General features: G+C 59.7%; 1 protein-coding gene across 1 annotated transcript in view; it reads left to right on the forward strand.

Annotated features, from left to right (window-relative positions):
* Positions 1 to 14,917, forward strand: part of GRM4 (glutamate metabotropic receptor 4) — a 102,750-nt gene extending 87,833 nt beyond the window's left edge. Inside the window, exons 8-10 of the mRNA XM_046640838.1 lie at positions 2,361 to 3,296; positions 9,980 to 10,226; positions 14,555 to 14,917. Coding sequence (XP_046496794.1) covers positions 2,361 to 3,296; positions 9,980 to 10,226; positions 14,555 to 14,604 — 1,233 coding nt within the window. The 3' untranslated portion in view covers positions 14,605 to 14,917. The remainder of the gene's footprint in view (positions 1 to 2,360; positions 3,297 to 9,979; positions 10,227 to 14,554) is intronic.
* Positions 14,918 to 17,097: the final 2,180 nt, after the last annotated feature.

Below are 17,097 nucleotides of genomic sequence, written 5' to 3' on the forward strand. Positions count from 1 at the left end.
TGTGCTCGGGGTGGGCACAATGTGGCATCTGGATGGACCAGAGAGACTCCGGAGGCCCAGGTCTGTGTCTGGCCTCGGCTGTCCTTGTCTCAGATCCTGGGAGAATTGCATCTCGTCCCCCCCGCCCCGGTTGTAATCGTCTCTCCCGGCAGTGAGCCCCTCGAGCTCTTAGAAGCACTTCCCGCACAGGATCTCCTTTAGCCCCGACCATCTTCTAAGTCAGAGGAAGCATCTCGGAAGACCCAGGCTGAGAGATGTCCCGAAGGCCGCGCTGCACGCGTGGCCAGAGCCCATTCCTGTGGGATGCGCCTCGGGTTGCCGAGTGGAGACAGGCAGACGGAACAGGGCGAGGGGAGCACTTGGCAGAGTGGGGCAGTACCGCAAATGGAGCACGCCTCGTTCTGGTGCGGTGGGTGGAGCAGGGGGCCAGTGACTCAGTTCACTCGTGGCAGCAGTGATCCTCGCTGAGCGCCTGTGTGTGCAGCTGCCGTTCTCAGCACTGACCTCTCTGTGAGAGTGACGGCCCTGAGGGCGGGCCCTGTCCTTACCCCATCCCACAGATGCGGTCAGTGAAGTCCTGGCTTGAGGGCTGGGGTGGCAGTGGACTCCTCCCCTGAAGGGCCCCTCCCCAGTAGTACAGGCCCTCCACCAGCACGGAGTGGGGGCAGGAGGAGGTGAGGAGGGACTGGACCCCGACCGTCACTCCTTCCCTACTTTCTCCTGCCTGCTCGGTTTCGGGTGCGCAGTGGGGCCACAGAGCAGGCAAGGCTCAGGGGCCGAGGAGAAGGTGGCCCCCTGCCCGCCACTGCCTTCCTCCAGGGTCTGGAAGCGGCGGCCTCTCCTGATGGGTGCTCTGTCCGACCTCACCGCTTCTTGCACAGATTCCACAGAGATTCACTAGGCCCCACTGCGGCCAGCCCTGTGCTGGGCCTGCAGACGCAGCGGGGAGACAAACACAAAGCCCCTGGGAGACAGCGTTTCCATTATGACTTCTAGCAGAAGCCACGATAAGTAACAAAGGGCAAAGCGGCTTCATATCTGCTCTCATTGGATCAGGTGGGGAAACAAAGGCTCAGAGAGGTCGAGGTGTTTGCTCAAGGGCACACAGCCAGCTAGCAACAGAACGGTGATCCCAAGATTTGACCATATTCACTGTTCTTTCTGCTGGAGCCACAGAGTTTTCCAGAACACCCACCATCGCTCTGTGTCCCCCTGCAGTCTCACAGCTCCGGTGCACAGGGACTGTCCTGCTTCGTTGCTCCTGCCGGATGGTGGCACCGGTCACTGCTGTGCTCTCTGGCTTCTAGGGGACCTCACAACCCTGTCATGCCCAGAGCCCCAGGACAAGCCTCTTCCTTGAGGTTTTCTTCCACCTACCATGGGGGCCCCCATCCCTTTCCTCAGCTCTGAAACCCCCCCTCAGCCCCGGAACCACCTGCTCATTCTTTCTCCAGGAGTGAGCATCCAGGGCAAAGGCAGAACCATTCTGGCCAGGCCTCTGCGCTCCAAGCGTGAACGCTCCCTGAGAGCCGCTTAATTTAGAGCAGATGCCGGCATATGGCTCCGAGTGCAGTGGGCTCCCTTTCCACAGCCCCTGGAGCTCTTTTGGGCCTCTCGCTCACTTTCCAGAATTTTGTAACATGCTCAGCAGGGCATGCCAACACTCCTGTGGCTCCTTCGCTCACAGCAGTTATGTCTTGGGAGACATGTAACTGTGACCAGCACTAATTTAGAGCAAGATGTAAAGAAACGCTAACCCCTGGGCACACGTGAAGTGTCCTCTGATGAAACCTCTGTTCGTTGCTCTCTGCTGAACGTGACTCCCGAGGAAAGGAGGCCCCGTGGGCTGAGCCACAGGGCAGCACATCTCACGCTCCAGTGTGCGCACGAGTATCCTGAGGGGCTTGTGAAAACTCAGATTCTGAGACGATAGGTCTGGGGTGCGGCCAAAACTTTGCATTTGCAGCAAGCTCCTGGGTGACGCTGATGCTCCTTGTTTGGGGACCACTGTGAGTAGCGAGGCCTTACAGGGCGGGAGTCAGGACTCCTGAGCTCTCTCTGCTCTGCTGTGTGACTCTGGGTTGTCACGGCTGCTCTCTGGGCTCAGTTTCTCCATACAACCCTTGAGAGTTTTGGATTTGATCAGGATGCCCCATATGTCAGCCATGCCTAAGTCACGTGGGGGAACTTATTTAAATCCAGCTGTTGGATTCAGCAGGTGCAGGTGGGGCCTGGGCAGCTGGATTTTAGCCATCTAACTGGTGATTCAGGCATGGGGCTACAGGGTGCCAGCCGGTAGGGTGGTCCCGGGTGCTGGGCGGCATGTCCTGAGGCCCGCTCCTCTGTGCTGTCGTTGCCAGATAGAGCGGATGCACTGGCCAGGGAGTGGGCAGCAGCTGCCCCGCTCCATCTGCAGCCTGCCCTGCCAGCCAGGCGAGCGGAAGAAGACAGTAAAGGGCATGCCCTGCTGCTGGCACTGCGAGCCCTGCACAGGGTACCAGTACCAGGTGGACCGCTACACCTGTAAGACCTGTCCCTATGACATGCGGCCCACAGAGAACCGCACGGGCTGCCGGCCCATCCCCATCATTAAACTGGAGTGGGACTCACCCTGGGCCGTGCTGCCCCTCTTCCTGGCCGTGGTGGGCATCGCCGCCACACTCTTCGTGGTGGTCACCTTCGTGCGCTACAACGATACGCCTATCGTCAAGGCCTCGGGCCGCGAGCTGAGCTATGTGCTGCTGGCGGGCATCTTCCTGTGCTATGCCACCACCTTCCTCATGATCGCCGAGCCTGACCTGGGCACCTGCTCTCTGCGCCGGATCTTCCTGGGGCTCGGCATGAGCATCAGCTACGCGGCGCTGCTCACCAAGACCAACCGCATCTACCGCATCTTCGAGCAGGGCAAGCGGTCGGTCAGCGCCCCGCGCTTCATCAGCCCCGCCTCGCAGCTGGCCATCACCTTCAGCCTCATCTCCCTGCAGCTGCTGGGCATCTGTGTGTGGTTTGTGGTGGACCCCTCCCACTCGGTGGTGGACTTCCAGGACCAGCGGACGCTCGACCCCCGCTTCGCCAGGGGTGTGCTCAAGTGCGACATCTCGGACCTGTCGCTCATCTGCCTGCTGGGCTACAGCATGCTGCTCATGGTCACGTGCACCGTGTACGCCATCAAGACGCGCGGCGTGCCCGAGACCTTCAACGAGGCCAAGCCCATTGGCTTCACCATGTACACCACGTGCATCGTCTGGCTCGCCTTCATCCCCATCTTCTTTGGCACCTCGCAGTCGGCAGACAAGGTGAGGGGCGGGGGCTGGGGGTGGGGGCCAGGGGCAGCCTCCTGGGGCTGACGGGCCTCTCACTCTGCTCCAGAAATGCCTTCTTTCAGGCCTCATTCTGCCTTCTCTCTCTGTCTCGAGTTTTTCTCCAGGTTCTGAGTTTGCTCTCTCCCGCCCTTTCTCTTTTCCTGCTTTCTCTCCCTTTTCTCCTTCCCCCGACGTTTGTCTCATCTCCCTCCTTCCTTTCTCCTCTCCATCAGCCTGGATGCTGCTCGCTCTTCCATGCTTCCTTCTTTTCTAGACTCTTCTTTCCCTTGCCTCTCTCCCTACTTAGCCCATCTTCCCGTCTGTCCACTCCTCTCTCCTTCCTCCTCTGTCCGCCCCTCTCTCTGTCCTCACAGGACCCCCATGAGGTGGGAGATGTATCAGGCACTTGCTCCCTCCCTGGTCCCAAGCCGCCCCGAAGCCCAGGAGCCTGGGACCAGGCATTGTCAGCTGAGGGCCCTTCCTCAGCTCAGAGGAGCCGCCTCCTGCTGGTTCTGTCAGGCCATCCTGTGGTCTGAGGGTCTGGACACACCTCAATGGCCCAGTGGATTCTGCCCACATCCCAGCCCCAGTGCTGCCTGGGTGCCTGGGGGGTTTTATCTTGAAGGATTAGGAGTCACTGAAGACAGAGGCCAGAGACAGGAAAGATTGCAGGGACCGAGGGCCCCAGCTCCTGGTCTGAGCTTCATGTCTGATTGTGGGATCCTTGGCAAGCCAGCTGGCTGGCGGCCTCAGTTTCTTCACTGGTGGTCTGGGGCCACAGTCCTACCCCTGAAGTCCTTACGGGGGTTGCGACGATCACAGTCACAATCCTGTGTAAGGAGGCTGGAGCTGAGGAGTCTGGAGGAGGGTGGCGGGGACAAGGTGGTAGGGTGAATGGTGTAGGACCCAGCGGCTGTCAGGAGGATGTTGGCTTTTACTGTGGGCGAGAAGGGAGCCACTGCGGGGTTCTGAGCAGTGAGGGACGCCTTGAGACGTAGGTTTAAAAGGGTCCCTGTGGCTGCTGGGTGGAGCCCCGAGGAGGGTGAGCCGGGAGCCGGATGGCCAGTGCGGAGGTTCCCGTGATGACTCCGGCAGGAGGCTGCTGATAGCAGGGGTGGTGAGCAGAGGACCCTGGCTGTGTCTGGAGCTGGGCTGGCGGCTTTCTGCTGGCCTGCATGTGGGGTGAGAAACGCAGAGGACAGTGAAGGATGGCTCTGTGGTTTTGGTATGAGGATCAGAAGGAGTGTCTGATGGTAGACGGTGGGGAAGACGGTAGGGGAGCCGGTGAGTCTGGAGTTAAGGGGCGAGGGCTGGACTGGAGGCGTTACTGGGGGAGTCATCAGCCTGTGAATGGCATTTAAAACCATGAGCCTAGGGGGGAGCTTCTAGGAATGCTTAGCTTCAGTGAGGCTGCAAAGCAAGGCCACCAGGGATGGGGTACTTGTCACATGCCAGACCTTGACCTGATGGCCAGCAGGCCCTACAGCAGTGGGCAAGGGTAGATATCACCATCCCTATTCACAGATGAGGATATGGAGGCACAGAGAGGTAAAGTGACTTGTCTGAGGTCACACAGCCAGTAGGTGGCATGGCTGGACTTGACCCTGCTCTGTCTAACTCAGGAGCCCCCACCCCAGCCCACACTGCCCCCTGTGGCTCTGGGACACCTCTCCTGCCCTGGGCTTCCTGGTGCCCACCTTTTCTCCAACAGCTCCTCAAGGGCAGGAGCTGCACCCTCCACTCTGAATTCCTTGGGCCTGGTGCAGGGGCCTGTGGCCTGTCTCCAGTGGCGTCCCTGTGGGCAGGGGATTCCAAGAAGCAGACCATGGGGCTGACAGTGAGTGCCCTGAGGTCCGAGATCAGGCCTGGCTGCAGGCCACCTCGCACACCTGAGCCAGAGCAGCCACAGGGCGCAGCTCGCACCCGCCCCCACCAGGCCTGCGGGAGGCCCCCCCCTGCTGAGGGCAAGTGCAGGCGGAGGGCCCCATGCCCCCAGCACCAGGGGGCCCACGGAGCCAGCAGGGGAGGCCGCCCCACACTCCAGGAGGCTGGCAGCTTGAGAAATTACCCTCAACAACACCAGGAGGCCCCTTCTCACGCCTCCTCAGGGAGTAAAGGTATTCAGCTGGGAGGCCAACAGCGTGGTGGGTGAGCCCCTTGCTCTGCTCTCCCATAATTTCCTCTGGCTGCCTGCCAGCACACCGCTCCCCACTGGGTCCCTGCCATCCCAGGGTGTGAGACCCTCCCACCTCCAAGCACAGGGCCCAGCATCCCCAATTCCCCCATCTCTCCAGGCAACACCACCTGCCTCTGATTTCGCCCTTGTTAGGAGGCTCCCCTCAGCACTGTTTATGGAAGGGAGCCTCTGAGATTTCTTCTGAGGCCCAGAGATAGGCAAGGAGTTGCCCAGGGTCACACAGCAGGCTGGCCTCACAGCAACATGTGGCCATAAGACCCAGCTCTGCCCCTGATGGTGTGGGACATGGGTTATGCCCCTCTCCTCTCTGGGCTTCTGAATGAGGGGGGCTGGAGGAGATGAGCTCTGAGGTCGCTGCCAGCTCAGACCACCAGGCTTCTTATAGACGTGGGCAATCCTAGGGCTGTCTCTGGGCTGTGTCATGTCAGCTACAGAATGCTCCATCAGAAGCTGCAGGCCTGGCTGCTGGGTGTGTGTGTGTGTGTGAGAGAATGGAGTGGGTAGGGCTGTTGTGGGGAGTTGTGACATGGGTCCAGAAGTGTGTGTGTACAGTGTGTGTGTGTGCCTTCCTGTGCATGTTCAGCAGTGGATGGGTGGGGTGTGTGCGCATGTGTGAAAATCGAGTGGGGGTGGGCAGGCGTGTGTGCCAAGGGGTCTGTGGCTGCTGGTGTGTGTATGGGTGTGCAGGCTAGGTGTGTGTGCCCTAATGTGTGTGTGCAGGTGCATGTGTGTGTTCAGGTATGTGTGCAAATGAGTGTGAATGGATCTATGTGTATGCACATGCATGTCCCACGGTGGAGGAAGGGGTGTGTGTGTGAGCCTGTGTGCGTCTGAGTCAGGTATGAGTGTGTAGCTGTGAGTTCAGGTGTGAATGCGGAGATACACGTGTATATAGGTGTGTGTTTGTGGGCATGCGTGTGTGCACACACACTTTCAGGTGCTCAGCTGTGCCGTGCCCCCCGGTGCAGGTGCTGGTACAGAGTGAAGCTGTCTGTGCTACTCTGTGAGCAGGTGGATGGATTCCCAGCGTCAGCCCGGAGTTCCAGGGCTTACCACTGCAGCCCTGTGGCATCACCCTGAGCCGTCTGGAGTGCGAGGTTACTGTGCAGCCAGGCTTGGGTGGGACGAGGCTGCAGAGGCTTGCAGGTTGTGGTAAAGTTTGTTTGTCCGGTTCATACAGATTTGGAGGATCTTGGTACCCGCCAGGCTCGGCCTGGGCGGAAGCACAGAGCAGGCAGAACTACTTGGTGCCCCCTCCAGGGCCCCTCACATCTGGCACCCACCAGGCCTAGCACAAAAACAGGAAACTCATCACCCACCTCCCCAGAGGCTCCTTTCTGTGCCCTTTGCCCCAGCCCATTGTGACCTCTGTCCTCCCCCATCAAACCAGCCCTGACACCTCCTTCGCTCTGGAGAGCAGTGAATCACAAGGCTAACGCAGGATTCCTCACAAAGGATGGAGAGTAGCAAGGGCCTGAGAGGAGAGGAGCCCAAATGGTGGCGGGTCTGGCACCTCCCGGCTGGGATGTGGGTGGAAGGGAGATGAGGTGATGTCCCATCCTGAAGGCTGCCTCCCCCTCTGCCTGCCTTCAAGACCTGCATCCAGGCCTGGGCCCCATCCCTGTGGGGCTGCCTGCTGGTCGCAGAGGTTCTAGGGGACCACTACGTCTCTCATAGGATCAGCATGCTACCACCTCCTGGTGACAACGTGCATCTTCACACGGGGGGATGCTGGAGAACAGTGGTGGGGTGGGAACTCCAGACCCTGGGGCAAAGAGAGGGACTGTGGGTGTGCAGCCCCACTTCCGCTTGCACAGGGCTGGCCACCCCCAGCCTAGGGCTGGCTAGAGGAGCCCCCAGGGTGCCTGCTGGGAGGGAGGAGCCCCAGCACACAGCAGGCAGCTTTGCCAGGTGTGACCTGCTTATACCCCTCCTTGTATTCTGTTTGCAGAAGGGCTGCTAGGCTGAAAAGCAAACGAGAACAGAATGCCAAGGACTGTGCTCGTTCCTGTGCTCAGGCTCCATAGCTTTCAGGGCCCACTGAAAAATGCAAATGAAGGCCCCTTGTTCAAAACGATTCAGGATTCAAGACATTGGCAGCAGGATGTTAAACCAAGCGTACCTGCCCACGAGGCTGGTTCTGCCTGTGTCAGTGGAAGAGGCCCAGCATCCACAGGGGGTCAGGGCCCAGTGGAATCTGGAACCCAGGCCCCTGACCCCCAACACACAGCTGTGTCCCCTGCAGGGCTCACTCTGCTTGGAGTGAGGGCCTCTACTCCTGTCCCACCAACTCCATGTGGGCCCAACTGTACCCCTCCAGCCGCCTCAACAAGGTGGGGGCCAGGGCCTAAGATGGATATCTGACCTGGAAACACAATTCCTATCCCCAAGAACTCCCAGTGTAAAAGGAGAAACAGCCTCTGCCCTCAGGGAACCCCCAGTCTACTAAGGGAGACAACCGTGTCCCCAGGAACTCCCAGTCCAGAGGTGAGAACCCAGGAATAAATCTGTTCTTTTTTTTTGCTGAGGAAGATTGGCCCTGAGCGACCATCTGTTGCCAATCTTCCTCTATTTTGTATGTGGGTTGCCACCACAGCATGGCTACTGACGAGTGCCGTAGGTCAGCACCTGGGAACTGAAGCCAGGTCGCTGACGTGAAGTGTGCTGAACTTAACTGCTAGGCCACAGGGCCAGCTGCGCAAGCCTGTTCTTAATTAGCCCAGAGCTCCCCTGTGTTCTCCAAGGGTCTTATGTGACACTCTGCAGCCTGTGTTCCCCTCCTTACCCCCTGGTCACCAGCCCTGTCTCAGGGGGTGGAGGGTGGCCAGCACCCTCCTGCTGGCTCGTCATGACCCTTCCTGGCCCATATGCTGGGAGGCAGCTCTGTGCCTGTGGGTGAGAGTGTGGTTGTGTGAGGACAGGGGATGACTGTGTGTCTGGAGGGGTGTGTGCTCCCTGGGGAACAGGCTCTCGCTACCCCGAGGCTGTGATGTTTTCCTGAATGGCGGCCGATGAACAGCCTCTGCACGCTCCCAGCCTCCTTCCACACGGTGCTGTGCAAGTTTCGTGTGGCTTCACGGCCTGTGCTTGGGCAGCCTCGAGGTTTGGGGGAGGCAGGTGCTGTCAGCCCATTGCACTGATGAGAAAACTGAGGGCCAGAGAGGGGACAAGACTTCCCCAGGTTCACACACCTCTCTCTTCGTGGCCCCTAGAGCTTCTCTGGCCCCTCCTCCAAAGGTAGGAAACCCCGGGAAAGGTGGTTGGAATGAAGGCCTTCAGCTCCAGGTCCTGAGGCATTTGTGAAGAGAGGCAGGAGATGGGGAGCATATGAGAATAGAGAAACCTGGCCCCTCCTCTCGGGGGGCTACCAGATGAAGCCAGGGACCCTGTGACCTCAGGAAGCAAGTCCAGACCCATGCAGGGCTGAGTGCAAGGAATGGAAGATGTCATGGGGGGTTGGATAGAGCTGGGGCTCAGTGAGAGCTTCCTGGAGGAGATGGCACATCAGCCAGGCCCCAGGGGAGGGAGTCCAGCCCCAGAAACAGCAGATTTAGGGGGCAGAGCATCCTGATTTCCCCATATCCAGACCGGGGTTGGGGGGCACAGCCTGGGTCTCCCCTGGTCCCACCCCAGCAAAGGGCAGCCAGAGGGGCAGCTGAGGCCTGGGGGATGGGAAGGGAGGAAGGGAGGCAAGGAGGGGATCCCATGCAGGGGCAGTGGGAATTGTCAGGCCCTGCCTGGAAGGCCCTACTATTGAAGAATGGATTAGCCGACACCCAGATTAATGGACTTTCATTTTGCTAACCATCTGTCACCGTTAGTGCTGGCGAGCGAGCGTGAAATGAGCTTTGACTGTGCTGCCACCGTGGATCGCATTGGGCGCTGGGGCTCGCGTGCCAACAGCCCGCTCGGGACAGGGGGGCACGTGGAGGGGCAGTCACTGAGTGGGGGGCCTGGTGGAGGGCTGTGGCACAGCCACTGTGAGTTACTCCAAGGCGCCACAGGTGGTGTTCATCTCACTGCCAGCCCTGTGCAGGGGGCTGCTCCTGAGGGTCAGCTGGGGTCCCCTGAGGGCCCTCCCCCAATTAGTATCTAACACTGGGAAACACTTCTATGCACTTCCCGTGTGCCAGACGTTGTTTTACACACTTTTACCATTTATAAGTCATTTCATCCTCACAACAGCCCTATGAGGTAAGTACTATAATTATCATGCCCATATTACACGTGAGGAAACTGAGGCACAAGGACGTGACTTGTCCACGATCACACAGCTGGAAGTGGTGGAGCCAGGATTTGAATCCGGGATTCTGGTCTAAAGGCCAGCTCTCCATCACGACTCCCTTCTGCCGGAAGCCAGCAGGACACAGGGCGCCGGGTCTGTCCTCCCGTGTCTGTCCCTGGGGTGGGCGGCGGAGGGGGGCTCAAGGCCCGAGGCCAGGGCGGAGCGCGCTCTGACCCGCCCCCGGCCTGCCCCCAGCTGTACATCCAGACGACGACGCTGACGGTCTCGGTGAGTCTGAGCGCCTCGGTGTCCCTGGGGATGCTCTACATGCCCAAGGTCTACATCATCCTCTTCCACCCGGAGCAGAACGTGCCCAAGCGCAAGCGCAGCCTCAAAGCCGTCGTCACCGCGGCCACCATGTCCAACAAGTTCACGCAGAAGGGCAGCTTCCGGCCCAACGGCGAGGCCAAGTCCGAGCTCTGCGAGAACCTCGAGGCGCCGGGTGAGTGCCCGGCCCCGCCCCCTCCCTCTGGCCACGCCCACCGCCCTCTGGACCCGCCCCTTCTCGGAAAAGGCCAGCCCCCTACCCCACGTTCGGGCCGGCACGGCCCCGGAGCCAGGCCCTGGGGGACACTGGGAGAACCCTGAGGCTGCAGGTGAGTGGCCACCCGCCCAGAGGCAGCTCCGGGAGAACCTTAAGGCACCAGGTTGCACCCCTCTGCTGCCCCCCAACCTCGGGTTCTGGTAGCCAGGAGAGAACCTCCAGGTCCCATCACGCCCTTCCGGGGGTCTCTGCGTCTCCTAGGGTGGGGCCCTGGGGGCACCTGGGTCATGCGCGGTGATGTGAGACCCCCGAATTTATCTGCCCTGGCGCCCCCGTCTGGTCCGGTGCCTTCTGGGAGAAAAGGTTGTCTAGGGGTTGTCCTGACCTAGCTCATGACTTTCTGGAGACTTACCCTTACCGTGTCCCATTCCTCAAGGCCGTACTGTGCTGGTGCAGGAGCAGGTATGTCAAAAGTCCCTGAACCCAAAGGGTGACACTCATGGTGCTGCGACAGACCACAGAGGGCGGGGCCTTCACAGAGAGCTCTGATGACACCTCGTTGACATGGTTGCCGCTGCTCAGGCTGGTCACCTGGGGACAGGCCACAATAACACACTCCTGCCAGACAAGGAGGGGTGTGGAGTCGTGGTGAGGGGAGACCCAGTGTTCCCAGCCTCCTGCTTCCTGCAGGGGAAGGATGAGAGCTGCCCACGCCCCCCGCCCCTCTCAGTGTCCCTTGCCCCCACTGTCTCTCAGCTCAGTGACAACAGGGGCTATGGAGGTGCCGGGCAAGAGCAAGCTGATTAATTCTGGGGACAGCCAGATTGAGGGGCCGTGAGTGGGAGGGGTGGGAAGGCATCACTCCTGTGGAGCAGGGACATTTTTCACTCTGTCACTGGCGGGCCATGTATCTTTAAACAAACAACAGAATAAATAATTCAGGGACCCAACTGCAGACAGATTGGGCTCAGAGACACAGGGCCAACAAATGGGGGTTGTCAGCTCGTGCCTGCCGCTGCCGGGCGAATTGTTATCTGAGGCAGCGGAGACTGAAAACAAGCAGGATGGGCCTGGGGCCCTCTGCCCACACCCGCTTGTCCCTTCCCCTCATACTGAGGATGCCTCTGGAGTGTCACTGTCCCCATCCTGTTCTCATGGCTGTAGTCATTTCAGCCCCCTTTGCCCACCATTTTGCAGGGTTTGAAGAGTATTTCCGCCCACCCCACGGCTGAGAGCTAGCCCAGGGCTTATTATCACCCCATTTTACAGATGAGGGAATCGAGGCTCTGACAGGTTCGATTTGTCGGAAGGACCATGTGGCAGATGCTGAGCTCCTGTGTACCGTGAGGGCAGGCCTGGACCCCAAGTCTCCTGACCCCTGACCAGAACTCTTCCTCTTAAGCCTCCCACTTAGCTCCTGGGGGCCCCGGGCAGACTCCTTGCTCCCATTTTCCAGATGGCGAGGCTGAGGCTCCGCTGAAGGGCTCTGGGCCCCTGGCTTGTAGCTGAGGGCTGAACGCGCTTCCCAGTTCTTCAACCCCGTGGACTGGATTTTCTAGAGGAGGCAGCTCTGGTCTCAGAGGGACCATAGGGCCCCAGCTGTCCCTCACCACCTCGCCACTTTCTCTCACGCCCCGCCCACCTCGGTGCCCCGCAGCCGCCCTCAGGTCCCCATTTTCCTGCAGTCAGCAGACATTTTGCTGCTGCGGCTGAGGTTTTCCTTCACCTCTGAGCCAGACCTGCTGACGGGTTTACAGGTTTGGAAACTCAATTTTATCAGTTCACCCGAGATAATGGAGCCCTGGGGACCTGATTCTCCCCAGCCCGGCCTGCAGGCGTGTGATGCACGAGCCAGCTGCCGCTCTTTTTCTGAAGGTGGGGGACAGAGTGGGGTGGGGAGAGCCCCTCAGGAGAAGTCTAGGCAAACAGGGCCACCCCTCTCGTGGTATAAATGGAGAAACTGAGGCCTAGCAGGGCAGGGAGGGAGCTGCCTGAGGTCCCAGAGGGAGTCTAGGGCTCCTGTCTCCAGAGCACTGATCCGTGTGACCTCCCACCTCCCTTTCAGCACCTTCTGCCATCCCCGGGGCCCAGCCTCCAGTCGCTCAGCCCTGCCCAAAGTGTGCCTGGCTCAGGCCTCCGCCTGGATGCGGCCCCGTCAGAACTGACCTTCCCTCTTGGTCAGCCAGCACCCTGGAGGGACATGGGTCACTTTAGCGATGAAGGTGGGACTTCTTTGTACCCTGTAAGGTGCTGTGCTGTGTCCTTATTCTCTTCCTGCAAGTTGTGGGCAGCATTTCCTTCCATTAGCACCTGTCCCATTGGCACCTAAAACTTGAGCCTTCACTGACGTTGCACAGCCAAGCAATTGTTCATCTTCTGCTTGAATCTTTCTGCTGACGGGGAGCTCAGCTCCCAGGTCAGGCCACCACTCCACTCTCAGCTCTGGCCAGGAGAAAGTTCTTCCTTTCGCTCAGCTGCATGCTGACCCTCCTGCCTTCCCACTGGTCCCTCGGTGTGCCCCTCTGCTCACCCCACCCCCAACAAGTTTGCTTCTTCCCATGCTTAGTGGGCCCCCGAGAGTTGGACATAGCAATCCTGCCTGTACGAGTGGGCTTCCGGTTACACTGCTGTGACAAAGGGGCCCCAGAACAGAGTGCTTCAAATCAGACAGACGTTTCTCTCTGATATAATAGTGCAACGTGGGTGGGCAGAGGCAGGGACCCGGGTTCCTTCCATCTTGTTGCTGCATCAGCTCCCAGAGGGTTGTCCTTGTTCTCACGGCTGAGGCTGCTTGCCCTCCATGTCTGTTCTGCCCACAGAAGGCTAAAGAGAGGAAGTACAGGAGAAACAATCTATTTTGACATGAAAGTTGCACACAGCCCTTCCTCTCATATGTCATTAGCAGGAATGTGGTCGCCCAGGGCCACACTTAGCTGCAAGGGAACCTGGGAAATGTAGTCCTTAACTTGGCCGTCATGAGCCCAGCAGAAACAGAGAGAGCACTTGGGGGGGACAGCATGAAGCCTACCACACTGCTCCCCTCATGCCCTCTTCTCCAGGCCAGGCGCTCCGGGTGAGCCTGGCAGATGCACCTCCTCTCTTGAGCTGACAGGATCCTGGCGGAGGGTCAGGGCAGCTTTATGACAAAGGGCACCATGATTTTTCTCCCATCTAGCCTCCTCTCTCTGCACCAGCAGACCAGCCCCCACCCCAGGCAGCAATTCTGTCCTTGATTATTCTCCACTGAGCTGTCCTCCAGGCCCTGGAGGGAGACCTGAACCCTGGCAGGACAGGACCAAACCAAGGACCTGGCTGGGCTCCTCCCTCCTCTGGCCTCAGTCTCTCGTTTTTAAAATGGGAGCAACATGTAGCTGACCTCCTCAGTAGGCTGCTGTGAGGTCTGAACCCTGGCGGGTTCAGGTACGGGGTACACACATGCTGCCCTTGAGGGCTGGCGTTGTCACCCAGCTGTGGGTGGGGGAAGGGCCCCAGGGAGGCTGTGGCCTGAAAGTGGGAGACACCTAGACCTGCAACCCCAGAGCCAGTGGTGGGCGAGGAAGGGCCCGAGAGGTGGGTGCAGATAAGGGAGGCTCAGGCTGAGGCGATGTGGGGACGCCCAGAAATGGGAAGGATAGCTGCACAGAGGGCCCTGGGGGCCAGAGCACTGCCATTTCCCTTGGGCATGGGGAGAGTTGTTTCTGGTCTTGCAAGGCCCCTCTCTGGGTCCACTGTTTGTTTCCTCTGTCCCCTGCCCCGTCTCTGCCCCCAGGCTACCAGGCTAGTATGTTTCATGTCTGCTCTTCACAGTGCTCCTCCAGAATGTGTTGAACTTCTGAAAAACTTCCCTTTGATAATACGTGAAGGTTACATGATTATATCACAAATAAAAACGATTCTCCTCAAGTGTGGTGAAGTCAGGAGGTGGCAGGGACTCCCCCAGGGAGACCCTCATAGGCGGTTGGGGTTGGGAGGGGGTGCTCAAAGGAGGGGTCGTATCTGGAGTGACAAAGTGAAGAGGGAAGGGCCCCCCAGGCCAGCAGCCCAGCCCCCGCAAAGGTGTGAGGCGGGAAGGATGTGCGAGAGGCTGGGTTGAGTCTGGGGTTGCAGGGAGCAGTGGGGGAAGCAGTGGGATGGGCGGGTGGGGCCGGCTCATGGTTCGGGGGATGTGGACTGCTCAGTTCAGGGGTCTGGACTTGATGCTCCAGGCAGGGGAGTGTCTGTACAGAAGGGGGGTTTAAAGAAACCAGCCCCTGACGCGTGGGTACCCCTGGTCTCTTTCCTTCCAGTGCTGGCCACCAAACAGACCTACGTCAGCTACACCAACCATGCAATCTAGCTAGGCCGCCGGAGCCAACAGGAGGAGGAGGAACCGAGGCTCTTGTGGATGGTGCGTCTGGCCAGGGCCACTCCCAGGGGCCCAGCTGACGTCCTGCCTGCCCGTGGGCGCCCACGGACATGGCTTGGTGCTGAGGATAGCAGAGCCCCGGTGGTCACTGCTGGGCAGCCTGGGCAAGCCGGGCAGGCGACAGGAGGAAGACGAGGGGCGGGGCAGCTTCAGGCCATCCCAAGAGCCTGCTTCTTAGACCATGGCCCCTCCTGGCCCCAAACCACTGGGGCTCAGGGTTCGAGGGCCCAAGTGCTGGTTTTCTGTCCCCCTCTGTCTCTGCCTGTCCCACTGGTGACCTCTTAGTCTGTCTCCATCCGTGTCTTTATTTTCTCTTATCTCTTTGTCTCACCTTCTTTTCTCTCTGTGTGTCTCTGTGCGTCTGCACCCTCTGCTTTTCTGCATCATCTTCTTTCTGCCCCTGCCTCCTCTGCCTCATCCTCTCTCCGTCTCCAGGTCTCTCCCATTTTTCTCTTGTGCTCCACCTGAGTCTCTCCTCTCGTGCATTTTTCTTCCTGTCCTCAGCCCCCTCCTCACCTTCACTTACGTCCAGCCTCTGCTCCCTCTCCTGGCCATCCTTTCCTAAGTCATCAAATCTTACGTGTCGCAAAAAAGAAAAAAGGAAAAAAAAAATCAAAACACAAAAATGCCAAAACAAAAACAAATCTCAAGTGTGTTGCCAAGTGCTGCGTCCTCCTGGTGGCCTCTGTGTGTGTCCCCGTGGCCCGCAGCCTGCCCGCCTGCCCGCCTGCCCCCGCCCGTCTGCCGTGTGTCCTGCCCGCCTGCCCCTCCTGCCAATGACACGGAGTTCAGTGCCTGGGTGTTTGGTGATGGTTATTGATGACAATGTGTAGCGCATGATTGTTTTTATACCGAGAACATTTCTAATAAAAATAAACACATGGTTTTGCACCCCGGCTCTACATCCACTGAGGGTCCTGCGGTGGGACCCCAGGCGAGGCCCGCAGCTGGAGGGCCTGGAGCTGGAAGGAAGGAGGACCTGGGTGATGGAGACGTGGGGCTTGGGATGGGTGGAGGCTCCTGTCCGGGGGCATGGAGAGGCCTTGGGCAGGCAGGGACCAGGACACTGCAGCAGGATCCAGAAGTCAGCCCCTGGTGGTCCCCTAAGGGGGTGCTCTGTTCCTGTGCCCTGCCCTGCAGCCGGGTCTCTCCTCTGGCTCACATCCCTCACACCTGGGACCCCTCACCCCACTCCATAACCTGCGCCCCTTCTCTTTGCCCAGCCAGGAAGTTCTCCTCTTGAGAAGTTGGCCCAGCACCCACAGCCCTCCCCTACTGCCTGTCCCGTCTCCAGGCCACAGGTGCTAAGATGATGTGTGTCTGTCCTGGAGATCGGTGTGGCGCGTGTCCATGTGGTCAGGTGCACGCCACAGGGATGCGTGTGTGGCTCCCCGCAGCCCTGTGCGTGTGCAAGTGTCTGTTTTGGCTGCATGTCTGTGTGTGCTCCTAGCACCTCCATACGCGTGTTTGTTTTGTGTGAGTGTCTGTCTATCTGTTTAGGCCCAAGTGGCAGTGAGTCCACATCACACCCACGTCTGAGGATGCCTGTCTCGGGCCGGCGGCGAGTGTGCGTGTGTGTGCGCATGGCAGCTGGCTTCCTTGGCAGGTTGGGAGAGGGAGTGGGGAGCAGCTTAGGGGCTGGGCCCTGCCGGGGGTAAATTATAGAGCTGGCGACATAATGAGGCCACAAGCAGCAGCTGGAGCCCAAGCTGCCTGTACTGCCCCTTCCTGGCTCGCCCCGCCCCCAGGCCCACACGCCCTCCCACCTCCTCAGCCAGCTGACTGGGGTGTGGGGCACGGTGGCCAAGGCCTGGAGGGACCCCAGGTGGGAGCCAGGCAGGGCCTGGGTGTGGGTATGTATGTAGAGGTGAAGCTGGGGCATTAAATAGTGCCCCGCGTTCGTGCCCCCTCCGTGAGCCCATCTCACTCCTCAGGGGAGGCCAGGTCTCACGCACACCTGTGCTCAGGAACCCCTTGTCCCTGGGGGCTCTGTGAGACTGCGGGGGCACCAGCTCTAGGCCCAGTAAGTATCTGTGTACAGGCAGGAGGGGGAGGGGGCATCTCACCGATCGCTTGCTTTCACAGGATGATCCCTAAGACCGCCTGCCCCAAGAATGGACTGTACCCAGTGTCCCAGCTGAATCGAATCGGGCAAAACTAGGTTGTCAGACCAAGGGTGTTTGCCAGAAGCTCCCAGGGCGGTGTGTGTGTGGGGGGGGGGGGGGGGGGGGGGCCGGGGGGAGTTGGATGCAGGGCGGAGTGAGGCCAGTCCTCTGATGGTGCCCCCAGCCTGGCACCTTGTCCCCTCTCTGACCTGTTTCCATCTCAAGGCAGTTGCCATACTGAGGCCAAGGCTAGACAGAGGGCCTGCCTGGAACCCAAGGATTTGATGCTCAACCCAGGACTTTCCCAGGTGCCCCCCAC

Source organism: Equus quagga, chromosome 15 (genome assembly GCF_021613505.1).
Source record: "Equus quagga isolate Etosha38 chromosome 15, UCLA_HA_Equagga_1.0, whole genome shotgun sequence".
Taxonomy (NCBI): domain Eukaryota; kingdom Metazoa; phylum Chordata; class Mammalia; order Perissodactyla; family Equidae; genus Equus; species Equus quagga.